This window comes from Chiloscyllium punctatum, chromosome 22, assembly GCF_047496795.1.
Source record: "Chiloscyllium punctatum isolate Juve2018m chromosome 22, sChiPun1.3, whole genome shotgun sequence".
NCBI classification, from domain to species: domain Eukaryota; kingdom Metazoa; phylum Chordata; class Chondrichthyes; order Orectolobiformes; family Hemiscylliidae; genus Chiloscyllium; species Chiloscyllium punctatum.
Genome location: NC_092760.1, coordinates 78008225 through 78026405, shown reverse-complemented (window position 1 = coordinate 78026405; position 18181 = coordinate 78008225). Strand labels below are relative to the sequence as shown.

Genomic DNA, 18181 nt, shown 5'->3' with positions numbered 1-18181 from the left:
CAATGCCATATCTCTGTATTTTCTGCAGTAGCCTACCATGGGGGACCTTATCAAACGCCTTACTAAAATCCATATATACTACATCTACCGCTTTCCCCTCATCTACCTCCTTCGTCACCTTCTCAAAGAATTCAATAAGGTTTGTGAGGCACGACCTGCCCTTCACAAAACCATGCTGACTATCCTTGATCACATCATTCTTATCCAGATGTGCATAAATCCTATCCCTTATAATTCTCTCTAAGACTTTGCCCACAACAGAAGTGAGACTCACTGGCCTATAGTTACTAGGATTATCCCTACTCCCCTTCTTGAACAAGGGAACCACGTTTGCTAGCCTCCAGTCCTCTGGCACTACTCCTGTAGACAAAGAGGACACAAAAATCAAGGCCAATGGCTCTGCAATCTCCTCCCTTGCTTCCCAGAGAATCCTAGGATAAATGCAATCAGGCCCAGGGGACTTATCTATTTTCACCCTTGCCAGAATTTCCAACACCTCTTCTCTACATATCTCAAAGCCATCCATTCTACTTATTCGTGCCTCAGTATTCATATCGACAACAATGTCCTGTTCCTGAGTGAATACTGACGAAAAGTATTCATTCAGCGCCTCCCCAATCTCTTCAGCCTCCACACGCAACTTCCCATTACTATCCTTGATTGGACCTATTCCTTCCCTAGTCATTCTTTTATTCCTAACATACCTATAGAAAGCCTTAGGGTTTTCCCTAATCCTACCAACTAAGGACCTTTCATGTCCCCTCCTTGCTGCTCTTAGCTCTCTCTTCAGGTCCTTCCGGGCTACCTTATAACTCTCAATCGCCCCTATTGAACCTTCACGCCTCATCTTTACAAAGGCCGCCCTCTTCCATTTAACAAGGGATTCCAACTCCTTATTAAACCACGGCTCCTTCACACGACCCTTTCCTCCCTGCCTGATAGGTACGTACTTATCAAGGACACTCAATAGTTGCTCCTTGAACAAGTTCCACATATCAATTACGCTCTTGCCTTGGAATCTACTTTTCCAATCCACACATCCTAAGTCATGCCTCAACGCATCATAATTTCCCTGCCCCCAGCTATAACTCTTGCCCTGTAGTACACACTTATCCCTCTCCATCACTAGAGTAAAAATCACCGAATTGTGGTCACTGTCCCCAAAGTGCTCACCTACCTCTAGTTCTAATACCTGGCCTGGTTCGTTACCCAGAACCAAATCCAGTATGGCCTCACCTCTTGTTGGCTTATCTACATATTGTGTCAGGAAACTCTCCTGCACACATTGCACAAACACTGACCCATCTAACGAACTTGAGCTATAGCTTTCCCAATCAATATCAGGAAAGTTAAAGTCTCCCATAACAATCACCCTATTACTGTCACTCTTCTCCTGAATCATCTTCGCAATCCTTTCTTCAACGATTCTAGGACTATTAGGAGGCCTGTAAAAAACTCCTAACAGGGTGACCTCACCTCTCCTATTCCTAACCTCAACCCAAACTACCTCAGATGGCAAATCTTCATCCATCTTCCTTTCCACCGCTGTAATACTATCTTTGACAAGCAAAGCCACACCCCCCCCTCTTTTACCCCCACCTCTAACCCTACTAAAACATTTAAACCCTGGAACCTGCAACAGCCAATCCTGTCCCTGATCTAGCCATGTCTCCGTAATAGCCACAACATCGAAGTCCCAGGTACCAACCCACGCTGCGAGTTCACCTACCTTATTTCGTATACTTCTGGCATTAAAGTATACACACTTCAAGCCACTCTTCTGTTTACAGGCACGATCCTTTAAGATTGATACCATATTCCTACCCTCCCTACACTCCAGGTCCTGCACCCTAAAGTTACAGTCTGGGTTCCCATGCCCCTGCAGAGTTAGTTTAAACCCCCCCCAAGAGCACTAGCAAACCTCCCCCCAAGGATACTGGTGCCCCTCAGGTTCAGGTGCAGACCATCCTGTCTATAGAGGTCCCACCTTCCCCAGAAATAACCTTTCAGTCTTCTCTGGACTTGGAAGTGCCTGAAGACTGAAGAATTGCAAATATCACAGCCTTGTTCAACAACACTTGTAAATGCAGACTAATCAGTTTAACCTCAGTGGTGGAGAAGCTTCTAGAAATAGTTAATTAAGATAGAATTGGTAGGCACGTGGAAAAAGGTGGGTTGATTATGAAGAGTCAGCATGGGTTTCTAAAGAGGAATCAAGTTTAACTAACTTGCTGGAGTTTTGGAAGACGTAACAGAAAGATTTGATGTTCATGTATAATATATTCATGGATTTCCAGAAAGCATTTGATATAATTCCATACAAGAAAATTCTGAGGGAAGTATAGGCCATGGTATAAAAGGGACAGTAGCAATGTGGATACAAACTTGGCTGATTGAAAGGAAACAGAAAGTAATGATCAATGGATATTTTTTGGAGAAAGGTTTGTAGTAGAGTTTCCTAGAGTCAGTATTGGGACACGAAAATAGAACAAAGAACTGAGTGTTGGACGTCTGAAACAAAAACATAAATTGCTGGAGAAAATTCAGAGCAGAAGTTCTGAAGAAGGGTCACTTAACTCAAGATGCTAACTCTACTTTCTATCTACTGATGCTGCCAGGCCTTCTGAATTTCTCCAGCAATTTCTGTTTTTGTTTCAGTACTGAGATCTTTGCTTTTCCTGATATATATCAAAGATCTGGATCTTGATGTGCAGGAGATAATTTCAAAATTTGCAGGTGACACAAAACTTGGAAGAATGTGAGGAGGATGGTGTGGAAGGTACAGATAGATGGCAGATATAGTTCAATTGAGTGAAGTGAGACATGATGCACTTTATGAATTTTGAAAGACAGCCTAAAAGAGGGTCAGGGCGAGGGTTGATTGGGAGGAACAAATCTAAAGGGTGTGCAGGAGCAGAGGAACCTGGGTGTATACGTGCACTGATCATTGCAGACGATAAGACAGGTAGAGAGAGCAGTAAGTAAAGTCTACAGTGTTGTCAGATTTATTAATGGGGCACAGAGTACAAGAGCAGGGAAGTGAAGTTGAAATTGTGTATTTGACTTATTAGACTTCAGCTGGAATGTTATATACAGTTGTGGCTGCCACATTATAAGGTATGAGATGTAACTGCATAGAAGAGAGAGAGTGCAGAAGCAATTTACAAGAATGGTTCCAGAAATGAGAATCTTCAATAATGATGATAAATTGAAGAAGTTGGGACTGTTCTCCTTAGAGAGAAGAAAGCTGAAGGGATATTTGATAGATGTGTTTAAAATCATGAATGGGTGGCATGGAGTATATAGGGAGAAGCGGTTCCCAATGCAAAAGGAACAAGAATGAGACGGTGTAGGTTGAAAGTGCTGTGCAAAAGAACAAGGCTGATGTAAGAAAGAAATGTTTTCACACAGCACGTAGGTAGGATTTGGAATGCACTGCCTGGTGGCAGGTTCAATTAAGGCATTCAAGAGGGTGTTGAATGATTATCTGGGTAGAAGTAGTGTGCAGAAGTATGGAGTAAAAGTAGAAGATTAGGTAATGTTGCTCATCTGAAGAGCCAATGTAGACATGATGGGCTGAATGGACTCCTTCTGCATCATAACAATTCTGTGATCAATGAAGGCTGTCTGTTCAAGTCAGTGAAGATGGTTGGCCACAATCAGTTCTGAGAGTCAAGTTACCCAAAGTCAATGTGCTGTTTAATCAGGGGCTGCAGCTGCAGGAGGAAAGCAGGGCAACTCATTGTGGGGTTTGGAAGTAGCTCAGTGGGATGCAAATTGTGAAGGGGGGAAACTCAGCAGGTCAGAGCGAGGGCCATGGAAGTATGGGAAGGAAAGGGTAATGCTAGGGGGTGGGGATGTGTGGACAATTAGCACCACGATGTCTTCAGTAAGGGGGCAGTGCATTATTATGTCTGGCATGAGGATTCAATATCTAGGTCGAGATTAGAGGGTGCTGGAAAAGCACAGCAGGTCAGGCAGCATCCGAGGAGCAGGAAAATTGATGTTTCGGGCAAAAGCCCTTCATCAGGAAGAGCTTTTGCCTGAAACATCGATTTTCCTGCTCTTCGGATGCTGCCTGACCTGCTGTGCTTTTCCAGCATCACGCTAATCTATTCTCTGATTTCCAGTATCTGCAGTCCTCACTTCTGCCATGAGGATTCAGTAGGCTGGGGCTCGGGTGGGAGAGTATAGAGGGAATGTGAGCAGTTAATCAAACTGATTGAGTAGAAATGCAATGAAGATAAAGGCTGATGCGTTGACTGGGAGGCCTATCAAGAACAGAATGTGTAGATATGGTGGGTCACCAAGAAGAAGAGGCTGAGCCAGTGACTCACTGTGTGAAGCGTGGATGTGATTTTCTTCCCTTGAAATTCAAATAATAAATGTGTAATGGAGATGAAAATGGCTGCTACTACGCCCAGATGGAATTGTCTCGTTCTGTGAGCGAGGGGTCTTCACTTCTTCCGTAGCGTGAAACAGACATGGATGCAGTGCAGGTGAAAAACACCTGTGATCACAAAATGTTGTATGTGAACCTTAGGCAATAATGTACGAGTGAACCACAAATCCTGACCCCAAGCACATTTCGCAGCATCAGGAGGCAATCCCACTAGTGACTGTGGTGCACAATCAATGTATTGCATTCCCGACATTTCAATGTTATTTCATTTTGCTTACATCACGACTGAGGCAGCTCGATGCCGGGCTGTGTGTGGGCTCCTGAGCCCGGGGCTCCCGCCAGCTTTCTTTATTTACTTTTTTTTTCTTTTTACTTCTGCTCTTGTTCTTTTTTTGCTGTGTTTCTTATCTTTGGGGCCTTTTGCAGAGGGTTAATTGGCAGCATTGACACAACAGCAAGAGCGGGCCATTGTGGAATGGTGATTGCGGCAGCCTCCTGTCAATCTGAAGTGGCAATGACACTGGCAGGATGCTCCTGGAGATTGGAGGTAGCAGCAGCAAGGATATGGGAATAAGACTTCAACTTTACCATCTGGGTGTACCTCTTACCTTTTGAAGTTCTTTTATTTCTGCATTTTTAAAATGATGTTTCTGTAACCAATATGGCGCGTTAGAATGGTGACTTTGTACACTTTACACTGCACTCAGTGCACATGACAATAAATCCTAATTCTAATTCTAGACAGATTCACTCTAATTGTCAAAGTATCAATTACATTCCAAGATCCCATAGCCTGCACATGGTGGAGGAGCTGCATACTGCACGCATGCAATTTAAAACACTGTGTAACATGACAGAGGGCTAGACTCTACGCCTTTGATCTTATACTTGCAGCTTGACTGGCATTCGCTCACACACCTGATGATGAAAAGTGAACATATAATTACAAATATGTAATTGCATTTACAATGAGGTTTCACCCATATCACCTATGTGCCCTCAGAAGATCTTCCTCCTTTCCTTTATTATGTTTCTTGCAGTCCCAGGATAAACAGCTGGCCTGGAGGGAGTCTATGCTACAGTAGGGTTTGTTTGTCTTGGAGTTTTGGTCTGAGGGGTGTTTGTGTCTGGAGCAATTCCTGAAGAAGGGCTTATGCCTGAAATGTCGATTCTCCTGTTCCTTGGATGCTGCCTGACCTGCTGCGCTTTTCCAGCAACACATTTTCAGCTCTGGAGCAACCAGCCTTGTTGTGAGTGTGCCCTACCCAGTGGCACTGCCCAACCTCCTTATGAGGAAAGGGTACCTGGACTGAGGTGAAGACTCCCATCTCCATGTCACCACGCCTTTGGTGATGAGGGCAATTTGCTAGATTGATGGATTGCAGAATAGACTTGCTAAACATTTTTGACAGATCGAAATATGTGCAGGGGATCTTCCTACTATATATATGGTGAGTCTTTACGTATAAGGACTAGAAGAAGAGAGACTTTGATCACAAGATTCAGAATGTATGGAGAGTGTAGAATCAAGACATGTATGAATCAGAAATCAGAAACAAAAACAGAAATTGCTGGAAAAACTCAGAACTGAAGAAGGGTCACTTGACCCGAAACACTAATTTTGCTTTCTCTCTACAGATGCTGCCAGACCTGCTGAGTTTTTCCAGCAATTTCTGCTTTTGTTACCTTTGAATTGATCTTTGTCGTGTGCTGTAGATAGCTTCTGTACGTGTTCTCTGTTGGTAAGATCTGGCCTAATATCATTGACCAGGAACAGACAGGTGGGACTAGTTTCATTTGGGATTATGGTCAGCATGGACTGGTTGGACCGAAGGGTCTGTTTCTGTGCTGTACGACTGTATGGCCCTGACGAGCAGATTGTTTTGCAGAAATTGATTTGGCTTTTGCTGATGCAACGTTTTTTTCACATTGAGAGGGGAATTAATGTCACTGGGACTCTGCTCAAACAGTTTAACAATCACGTTTAGTAGCAGAAGTGCCATTTTATAAATCATTTTTAATTCAGCTGTTCAGATCCTCTGGGCCAGAGGTAAGGATACTATCACTGTGCCACAAGATGGCTTAAAGCATCATGTTATAGAGGCACAGCCACCAGCAATATTTTCACAAAATTTATGGGGAGCTCTCCACAATTTATGCCATAATCCTCCAGGATGTTTAAACCTACCTGTAGCTTTAGTGTGGTAACTCAGAACAATACTATTCTTTCAAAATAACTGCATCGTTTAAGTATGTATTCGAGGGGTATCAGCTTTTCTGAGGCTTTGCCTGCAATTTTTAAACACACCTTGTGTGTGTTTTCTCTGTTGCCTGACACACAGTAGTACTCTTACAATACTCACCTTCCACATGTTTACAATGTTTCACCTTCCACATACAGATGTCTTTAACATTGGTCTCTACTGTCTTCAAAAGAACAGTGCATCATCACTGGGATATTTTGACTGTCTTCCTCAGCCACCTGCCTTTCTCACCATGTTGTACTTGCAGCTTTTTGCATGCTCACTCTAACATGCCTGCCATCTGAAAATGTTCAGTGACAAAAGGAAGCAAAGATAGCTTGCTGCTTTATCATTGTGACCCCCTCCGCAAAGCTGTACAGATTACACGATATGGGCTGTTACGTGAATTGATTTGTACTTTATCTTTCATTAAATTGTAAAATCTTGGAACAAAATTCCCTGAAATTAATATTTTGTTAAAACCAGTCACAAGCAAATCCCATCAGAACGAGACAAAAGAGTTATTATTGGTGCAGTTTCTCAGCAGGACATTATGCTGCCTTCAAATTGATACCAGCACAAACCCCACCACAAGAACCATAGATTTCATGGTAAAATTAAATCTGCCGCACGTTGGCAGGGTCTACGTTACAACGTTTGTGCCAAAGTTCAGTCCGTGCCAGATTGATTCTGGCATGAACTCAGAAATTTAAGCAGGTTATTGAATCATTTCAGCTGCACAGAGTGACATGTTGAATCTTAAAAGATGCCAATTCTTCTTCTAAACATTTGAAGTTCCTGTTTATTCAGCAGAGTAAAGGTTAATAAACTATTGGTTGCCTCTTATACTGACCAAATAATCAGGAGGTTTAAAATACAGTGATCCTAAAGGAAATATTTAGTCTATGTATCCAGACTTTTCAAACAAAAATAGGGTCACACAGCAGCAGCCTGTATATCCTCTCTAAAAATGACTTTTTATTTAAAGCATGCTGTCTGACAGAACTTCGTATCTTTTTTTACTCAACCTAGTGAATCACAGCTTTTTTTCATGGGACTTCCTTGTGACTGCGGACTGGATTTTACACTGAAGGCAGGCTTCCCACATCCCAATGTGAATGTCAAGGCTCAGTTCTTCATTTAACCCTATTTAAATTATTCAGGCGATGGCCCTTCAGTAAGTATGAGGTAGGATGTCTATCCTTCTTCAGGATAAATCTCACCCCCATGAGAGTTGCCAGCAGCTGTGCACACAGGCAGTGCCTTTGGCAGTACAACAGTTATGGCAAGGATGTAACATTCAGCAGTAGGCCCAGAGATACAGGTAAGCCCAGAATCTCACTCAGGTCATACTAACAGGCATCTGTAACTCATTGTTTGAGTTCCTTTTTGCTGTAATGAAGAGGTTACTCCTTTAAGTCAGACTTCAATGGCTGTGAGTGCTTTTATGGTTGAATAGTTGGGCATTGCTTGCACGAATGGACTCAGTACATAGAGCAGGTTTTGAGAGAGAAGGTGTTTAGGTTTCCTCATGAGTTCTGTCATTGCACCACTTCCAGGTTGCTTAGACTCTTTCGACGGAAGCGTGGTTTATTTCTGAAGTAAACTTTTCGCTTTGGCTGAGAATTCTTTTCTTGAAAGACTTTGTCCTCCTAGGGTTATTCCTGGGGAGTTCTAATTTAAAATGGAGTTTCTCAGCTTTATACAGATCAAGCTGAAGATGGCTGCAATGTTAACATGACATGAAGCAATATCAATTACGCTGGTATCCCCTGTGGGGGTTTCTTCAAGTTTCTTGCTTGTCTCAGAGGTCTTAAATTTTCAAATCTGCAAAAACCCATTGTGTTGTCTAAAGGGGTAATTGAATTTCAAATAGTTGTCTTTGTGGTTGCTATTGAGATAACATATCAGTTTGCTTTTGGCTGGCTGAAGTGAATCAACAAGAATCAATCATTAATCTCTGGCAGCCTTTTTTGCATTTTGTGCCTGTTCATTGAAGTTAAATTGAATTCTTTATCAAATAAACATTATTATAATTACACAGTCAGGGCAGCAGAATGAAACATAAAATGCATAGGTGGAGTGATTCTGAATGTCCATCTCTATACTCAAAAATTGGAAGATATATTTCATTTTAAATGAGTGATGATCTAATGTGCTAAATGTATTTATTAACATTGGATTTCCAAACCACATTTTTTCCAACTTCACATTTTTAATAGTTCTTATGAGCAGAATTAGGCCATTCGGTCCTTCAAATTTACTCTGCCATTCAATGATTTAATGGATCGGATTGTAGTCTCAACTTTTTGTTCTTGTCTGTCCCTTCCATATCCTTAATTTCCTTCTCTATCAAAAATCTGTCAAACTCTGCCTTGAGTAAATTTAGTGACACAAGGTCCACTAATTTCTGGGAAGAGAATTCCAGCGTGCAGCTTGTTTGGCGAGTTTGTTGAGATGGGAGGCTGAAATTAATGAGGTGAGTTGGGCTGTTAACAAACCATTTCACAAGCAATACTGACTGTCAATTGACAACTTGTAACTACCTAGCGAGAATCTCACTGTCCAGCTTGTGATAAGTGTAAAAGCTGGTGTGAGATGTTCCTGACATCAAGATTGGCCTCGCCACACTCATCAGACACATAACCACCGTAACCCACATCACTCGTGTTTCTTTTCCTGTCCCATCTCTGATGGACTAACTCTTTTGTCATTTTAATTTCTCTTGTTTTTCACTCTATCATAGGCCTTCCTTTCATCCTGGTTTAATCCAACCCTTGCTCAGATCCTACTAGTTCTTCAACATTTCTCCATTCTGATGAAAGGTCGACAACCAATCTGTTTCTCTGTCACCACACTCCAACCTGCTGACTATTTCCAGCAACTTCTGTTTTTATTTCAGATTTCTAGTATCTGCAGTATTTTACTTTTCCAGCAGCAAGTCACTTTGTCTTCAGTTTTATACTGTTAATCAATCTGGTATCCTGATTAAACCAAGAGTTGAAAGGTTATCGAAAAGATCTTTCTGATTTTTACAGCAGCCAGATTCTTCATCACCCCATCAACGACAATCACCCAGTTGTAATTTCTGACTTTACTTGGCAAACTTAGGAGGACAGTCTACTGCAGAGCAGCAACTTCACTACACAGTCAGTAATGGAAAGAAATGTGTCTTATCCAGTTTTTACTCGATCCTGCCAAAGAACAGAATCAAGACAAATGTATAATTATTAATCAATGAGAACTAAGGACAGTAAACTGAGCAGTCTACAAACCATTAGACCATAGCACTAACAATAAATCATTTGTCTTATTCAGCTGCACTATAATTTGAAAATTCAGTAAACGAGAGACATGAATTCCTTTTGTCTTTGTCAAGATGTGCTCCTGCTAATGTGCTCATGTTTGGGTCACAAGTGTTTTCAGGATTTAGTTCAGAGATAATTAAACAGCAGACACTTCTGCAGAGTCTTATGGGGTCTGAACATGGTAGGTTATGGCGAATTGTGTGGCAGAATCAGGAGAGATGTTCAGTCAGGTATATCTTGCCATTGACATCATCTCACCCTACTAGCTTCTACCTTTCTACAAGTGGCATGGTGAGATTCTCGCTGGGCAGTGACAAGTTGCCAATTGATGGTCATTATCAGTTTTTAAGGTCCCTATTGACAGCCCAACTCATTTCATCAGTATTCTGGTTGTGATTTTACAGACTAGCCATCAGGAACATCAAAGCTGAAAATGTATTGCTGGAAAAGCACAGCAGGTCAGGCAGCATCCAAGGAACAGGAGAATCGACGTTTCGGGCATAAGCCCTTCTTCACCGAAACGTCGATTCTCCTGTTCCTTGGATGCTGCCTGACCTGCTGCGCTTTTCCACAATACATTTTCAGCTCTGATCTCCAGCATCTGCAATCCTTACTTTCTCATCAGGAACATCAGACATGGAATCAGAATGAGTGCTTGGTGGGTTCAACTCACTGCCTTTTCCACATGACTCCTATCTCACCCATAATGTCACACCTCACTGGGGTAATGCATTGGAAATCAAACTCTACTGTTCCTACAGTCATCACTAAAGTTAGAAGTTTCTAAAAGAAGTATGCAAAATCACCAACCTCCTTAATCTTCAGCTCCAGGTTGTTAGAAAACACCAGGTTACTATTTAAAAAATCATTAGTTATTACAGGTAAGCAGGTTCTAGCTATAGATAAACAATTAAACTAAATCAAGCAAATCCTACAAATTAAAACTCTAAACATCTTATAAAGTCAAAAATAAACAAGGGAAAAAGAACACAGGCAAAAGGGAGCCTTGGAAAACAGTATAGGAGTCATTGTTCACAAAACCTGTGGGGTTGGTTCTTGCTGATCCAAAGGTTTCTCCTTGACTGTCCTTTTTTTGAATGCTGCCACTGGGCAGAGGGTGGCTGTGTCACTCATGAAAGGTCTCTGACTTATCCAATTCAAAGTCACCACTTGCAGTATCTACTAAAGGAAAGGTAAGCTAATTTTCTTCAGGTTTGAAGTGGCTTACTATACAGAACTGAAAAAAGGATTTTTTTGACTGCTGTGTACCTGTTGGTTTGTGTTCTGTTCTGACTATTTTCTGTCTTATTCACAACCCATGCTACTGGCAATCAATCACATTGTTGAAAGCAGGCAGACAACCTTTGTCATTGATAACTGGTCCCTAGTTGGGGGAGACAGTTTGGTTTAGCTCAATTGGCTGGACAGCTGGGTTTTCAATGCAGATTGATGCCAACAGTGTGGGTTCAGTCCTGTACTAGCTGACATTACTGTGAAGGATTGTCCTTCTCAACCTCTTACCTCACCTGACCTCAGGTTAAACTACCAGCAGTGACCTCTGTCTAATGGGAGAGTAGCCCTATGCTTTTTAAATCCATAAACCAATTACCTTCACCCTTAAACAGTCCCTTGTTGCCGGTTCGTCTGCATGTTGCTGGACCCCACTGCTACAGAAGCAGTGTTCACAATAGGTATCAAATTCCTTACTTTCAAAACATGCAGCCATCCTTGTAAATCCCTAGATTAAAACAGTTCTCTCTGATTTCAGTTCACAGTTTTTAAAAAGCACAAAAATAAAAAGACAGGATCTCTACGACAGCCAAACTATTAATATCACTGGGTCCAATCTCTTTCGTAAGCGACAGATTTTGTAGTGTCTATAGCATCTGTTTAACTCTTTGGTAATTGTTCCATCTAAAAATTTTAGTAGCGTTAAACACATTTTTCACTGGGTTTTTTGTTAGGACTTGCCCTCATAAGTGTATAACATATTCAGTGTATAACATATTTATTTAAAATGAATTGCATGCCTGAAAGAAATGAGTGTTACCTTTTATTAAATATAAGTGAGAAAGATGTGATGAACAAAAATGTCCTTCTTTTTATAGTTACCCACCAGTTCCATACGTGAAGCAAATCCTCCAGAAAGTACAACGAGTGACATACTTCGGATTTGCGATGGCCCTTGCAAAGCACGAGGGGATTAACTCCAAATTAGGTAGGCAATACTTCTGGGGCAGTCACTTTTGGGAGTGCTGGAATTTAAAATAATTGTTTTATTGCAATGTGTAATAAATATGTTACTAATTTGTCAAGACCTTCATCAGTCAGGCAATCAGACATTTATATAATTAATGTTAAAAATTCCAGCTGGGAAGCTTCAGGTGGGCTTATGTTGATTGATTTGACTATATCCTTCTGGTAAGGGTTATTTGATCATGAGTATAGGGTTGTTTTCAATAAATTTGTAGTAGATACTGGTTGTCCTGTTCAGATCCAAATTGATTTGGTCTGAGTGTAGTCCGGAGTCCATGTGATTCTAATCTCCAGCATCTGCAGTCCTCACCTTCGCCTTGTTTTCAATAAAGTTAGTGATCTTTTTTGAAAAGTATTCTGTTCGTTCATTCTGTCATTTTTCTTAATATTTACTCCATGGATCTACAAACACATTACCTTAATTTGTCCTGAGACTGTTGCCCTATAATTAAATATGTTATGATTTGTGCAATTTGTTATTTACATGTGCATGGATGCCTCCTGTGATGTTCAGAAAAGATGATGAACAATGCTCAGTCACAAAAATGACAAAAAAGCATAATGCATCTGAGAAACAGCCTGCATATGCTTTTACATTTGTTCATGGGATGTGGGCTTCACAGGCTGGGCCAATGTTTTTTTCCTGTCTTTAATTGCACTGGAATTGAGTGGTTTGCCAGGCCATTTCAGCGGATGCTTAAGGGTCAACCACAGTGCTGTGGGTCTGGAGTCATGTGTAGGGCCAAGTCAAAAACCACACAACACCAGGTTATAGTCCCAACAGGTTTATTTGTAAGTACAAGTTTGCACTTACAAATAAACCTGTTGGACTATAACCTAGTGTTGTGTGATTTTTAACTTTGTCCACCCCAGTCCAACACCAGCATCTCCATGGCATGTGTGGGGCAGATCAGATAAAGATGGCAGATTTCCTTCCGTAAAGGGCATCGTGTGAGTTTTTACAACAATCGACGATGGCTATTACCTTGTCTCCTTTAGACTAGGTTTCTATTCCAGATTTTTATTGAATTCAAGTTTAATTGAACTTAAATTTCACCATTTCCTATGCTGGGATTAATCTGGGTTTTGGATTACTAGAATATTCCAATGCACCATTACCTTCCCAAATAAAAGGATTGTGTGCAAGGTCACTTCTTCCGGGTGACAAAAGATAAAATTATGTTTCTATTACATTAGTTTCTGGAATTTTTATGAATTTTTTGGATTCGCATTACCGAATACAGTTTGTTTTGTTTTCTGTGCATCACTTCACTTTGTTAGCTATAAAGCTTTGATTGCTACTTTTTTATACTGGAAAGGCAAAGTACATTTATTTAGCATTATGCGGTTTTGTGAATTGGAAAGAACACTAATTGACAATGATTTTCAGACTCAGTCTCAGTGCCTGTTCCCTGATTGGTGTGGTTCTTGTTATCTCCCTCAGAGTTATTGAACTCTCAGCAATGTGTTCAGTTGTCTGATTCCCAAGCAGCTTGCTCATTATTAACTGCCTTGCACGGGTATGTCCCAAACTGCTGTGCTTCAGACTGTTTAAAACACATGTTGCAAAGACATTTATAGTGTCATAAACAGTGAGCTCATTTTAAAAGACCTCTAAAAGAATGGAATGAAAAGAATCCAAAGGCATCCTATGTTTTTGAGATGATCCAGACTATACCAGGTGTTACAATATTTTGTGCTTGCAATAGATCACAGTGCACAAATGGCATCTGTTTTTCTTGAGCACAAAGCGTTTGAACATTGAAGTCTGGAGCTGCCTTTTCTGAAAGTGCCATTCTGCACATATTTCTGAAAGGACATTATTCTATATTTCTATCCATTCCTCTTAGGCCATCCCTCAGGATCGAGGATGATTTGTTTCTGATGGAGGCCTGAACCTTCAGTTGTCCCTGGGTTCACTTAAAATGTTGGCTGTCTTTCTTAACGTCCTTCTCCACGGCTTCTCCAATTTGGTTGGTCAGAAGCCAGGGATTCCTAATATTTGGCAGAGGATGCTTGACCAATGCTTTGAAGTCATCCTTAAAATTAGAACATAGAACATAGAACATTACAGCGCAGTACAGGCCCTTCGGCCCTCGATGTTGCGCCGATCAAAGCACACCTAACCTACACTAAGCCACTATCCTCCATATACCTATCCAATGCCCGCTTAAATACCCATAAAGAGGGAGAGTCCACTACTGCTACTGGCAGGGCATTCCATGAACTTACGACTCGCTGAGTGAAGAACCTACCCCTAACATCAGTCCTATATCTACCCCCCCTTAATATAAAGCTATGCCCCCTTGTAATAGCTGACTCCATACGTGGAAAAAGGTTCTCACTGTCAACCCTTTTTTAACCCCCTAATCATCTTGTACACCTCTATCAAGTCACCCCTAAACCTTCTTTTCTCCAATGAAAACAACCCCAAGTGCCTCAGCCTTTCCTCATAGGATCTTCCTACCATACCAGGCAACATCCTGGTAAACTTCCTCTGCACCCGTTCCAGTGCCTCCACATCCTTCCTATAGTATGGCGACCAAAACTGCACACAATATTCCAGATGCGGCCGCACCAGAGTCTTATACAACTGCAGCATGACCTCAGGACTCCGGAACTCAATTCCTCTACCAATAAAAGCCAGTACGCCATATGCCTTCTTCACTGCACTATTTACCTGGGTGGCAACTTTCAGAGATCTGTGTACATGGACACCAAGATCTCTCTGCTCTTCCACACTACCAAGTATCCGACCATTAGCCCAGTACCCCATCTTTTTATTACTCTTACCAAAGTGAATCACCTCACACTTAGCTACATTGAACTCCATTTGCCACCTTTCTGCCCAGCTCTGCAGCTTCTCTATATCCCGCTGTAACCTGCCACATCCTTCCTCACTGTCTACAACTCCTCCGACTTTCGTATCATCTGCAAACTTGCTCACCCAACCTTCTAACCCTTCCTCCAGGTCATTTATAAAAATGACAAACAGCAATGGTCCCAAAACAGATCCTTGCGGAACACCGCTAGTGACAGCACTCCAAGATGAACCTTTGTCATCAACTACTACCCTCTGTCTTCTTCCAGCCAGCCAATTCCTAATCCAAACCTCCAACTCACCCTCAATGCCATATCTCTGTATTTTCTGCAGTAGCCTACCATGGGGGACCTTATCAAACGCCTTACTAAAATCCATATATACCACATCTACCGCTTTCCCCTCATCTACCTCCTTAGTCACCTTCTCAAAGAATTCAATAAGGTTTGTGAGGCACGACCTGCCCTTCACAAAACCAAAACCAATTATAACCATATCACAAGAAATGGTTCAAAATACTGACAGCAGGGGAAGAGCAGTACTGTTCAGGGCATGAATAGAGGATGAGGTGGCCACTAGTGCATCCATTTTGTGATTAGACAAGGGGGGCATTATCAAACAATTTCCACATGGCTTAAACTATTTGAATTTTCATCGACTCCTAGAAGCAAATATTTGATCTATCAAAAGTTGCGGCTAATTCTACAGGTGAGCATGTGGACACTTGATTTGTCAAATAAAAGCTCAAGTCTGTGACATCAATTTTGTTCTTTAAAACCATATATTTGATGAGGTTGCATAGTGGAATCTAAAATATAATTGTTTGGACTCTACACAGCCTACCAACTCACTGTTGTTTGTACATATAAGCTTTAACAGAACCTACAGGGAACTGAAAGCTGTACAGTACCATGTACTGATTTAGTCTTTTTCCTTAAGAAAAGGCATAATTGCATTGGAAGCTGTTCAGTTAAGGTTCACTCAATTGATTCTGGGGTTGGAGAGGTTAAAGTTATGAGGCAAAGCTGAACAGATGAAGCACCTAAGATCCTGAGTGAATCTGACAGGGCAAATGCCATGATGGTGTTTCTCTTGTGAGAGAGAGGAGAACCAAGGAGCATAGTTTGAAAATAAAAAGTCTCCATTTAAAACTGAGAGACGAAGATGTTTTTAGAGGATCATTAGTTCTCAGAATTCTCGTCCCCAGAGAGTGCAGAAGGCTGATATATTCAAGATAGAGTTAGACAGATTTTTGGTCAGTGAGAAAGTCAAGAGTTATGGAATGTAGACAGGAAAGTGGAATTGAAGCCACAATCGAACTGAATAGCAGAGAAGGCTTGAGGAGCCAAACGCACATCCCTGCTTCCAATTCTTTTGTTCTTGTGAAGGCAGCAAAGAACCATGTCAAAACCCTTTTACAGTCAAATGTCAGTTTAAAAGCAGCAGTTTCACTAAATGTAGAGAAGCTGCAGCAGAGATCCGCACTGATAGCATGACAGGGATGATGCTCGCCTCAGACAAGAAGATTGCCCAGTTAACTAATAGCACCCATATGTCTGGCTGCATTTGAGAGTCATTAAACTCTAACATTCTGAACCTGAGTCAAATAAGACCATTGAGCATTGCTTTCAATCATGCTGAATGTTAGCATACATTTTCCCAGGGATGTCAAAGTTCAGTCTCCTGTGCTCAGGTTCCCATCTGCCCAATATGAGCTCGTTATATTGTATTTAGATTATGGTTTTGTCTTTGTAACTCCTCTGTGCATGTGGAGACATGAGGAGCTAGCCCCGGTGGTTCTATGGAGAAAGCCAGTGATCATCCAGCCCCTGAAGTACTTCTGTCCTCTGTGTAAATGACATGCAGCATTCTCCATGACCTTTGTGACTTCTAGAATTATGGGATTGAAAGAAGGCTGTTGATGCAGCAAGTTGACATGGTTGTAGGGTTTGTTTGGTGAATGTGGCAGATGACCTGAAAGGGTTAACAATGAGCACTTGGTGTAAGTCCACTCACTGATGCATAAATGATAGTCTCTGGGAGGAGCTGATCAGTCTGCTCCTGTCTGCTGTCAGACTTCAAAATAAAACAAAAAACTGTGGATACTGGAGAACCAAAACAAAAACAGAAATTGCTGGCAAAACTCAGCGGGTCTGGCAGCATCTGTGGGAAGAAAACACAGTTAAGATTTCTATGTCCAATAACTCTTCATCACAGAGTCACTGGATGTGAAACATTAATTCTGCTTTCTTTCCACGAATTCCATCAGCAATTTTTGTTTTTGCTGTTAATATCTGTTGTTTGTAATCATAGAGTTTATACCTGGCTACTATCTCATTGGAGGTCGCCATATTTCTTACCTAGTGTTAATAAGAACAAAGAACAATACAGCACAGTAACAGGCCCTTCAGTGTACCAAGCCTGCACTGACACATGATGTCTTTCTTTTACTGCTACACAATCCTTTTCCCTCTATTCCCTGCCTATTCATGTATCTGTCCAGATGCCTCTTAAACATTGCTGTTGTATTTGCTTCTTCCACCTCCTCTGGCAGTGCATTCCAGAGGACTGTTTAGATAAATGTGAGGTTCCGGTTTTACAATGTTTTGTAAAAGAACAAATGTGAGGTGAGAACAAAACATCTTCACACATCGATTAGTTAGATTATGGAATGCACTGCTTGCACGTGTGATGGAGGCAGATTCAGTTGAGGCATACGAGGGGGCATTGAATACTTTCAAACATAAACAGCACACAGGGTTACAGGGAAGAGGCAGGAAATTGATGCTCATTTAAAATATTCAATGAGTTAGAGCAGAAGTGATAGGCTGAATGGCCTCCTCCTGCTCCATAACAAATCCATGATTCTATGAGCCCACATTGTGCAGTGGGCTCATAATAGTTGTGGAAATACAAATGGTTTAAGTCAGAGAAGTATTGGGTGGAATTTCCTCTGTAATTGTGCTCAAAGACGTACATAATTGAGGAGAAAGCAAATAGATATAGATTGAGTAGTCTTCAGTGCAAGAACATTTTGTGTATAATTGGTCTATGCTCCAAGAACCTTGATCATTTACAACAGTCTATTGATCCTGGCGCCTGGATGCACCTTGGCTCATGAAATGGGTCCACCCTTAGGCTAAAGAGCTGA

The 18181-nt window shown here is 41.4% G+C and overlaps 1 protein-coding gene across 2 annotated transcripts in view; it reads left to right on the top strand.

Moving 5' to 3' along the window:
- The window catches only part of cstpp1 (centriolar satellite-associated tubulin polyglutamylase complex regulator 1), a 327290-nt gene that overhangs the window by 283874 nt on the left and 25235 nt on the right, over positions 1-18181 (top strand). For both annotated transcript variants that reach the window (XM_072592675.1, XM_072592676.1), the window contains one exon: positions 12062-12171. In XM_072592675.1, coding sequence (XP_072448776.1) covers positions 12062-12171 — 110 coding nt within the window. The remainder of the gene's footprint in view (positions 1-12061; positions 12172-18181) is intronic.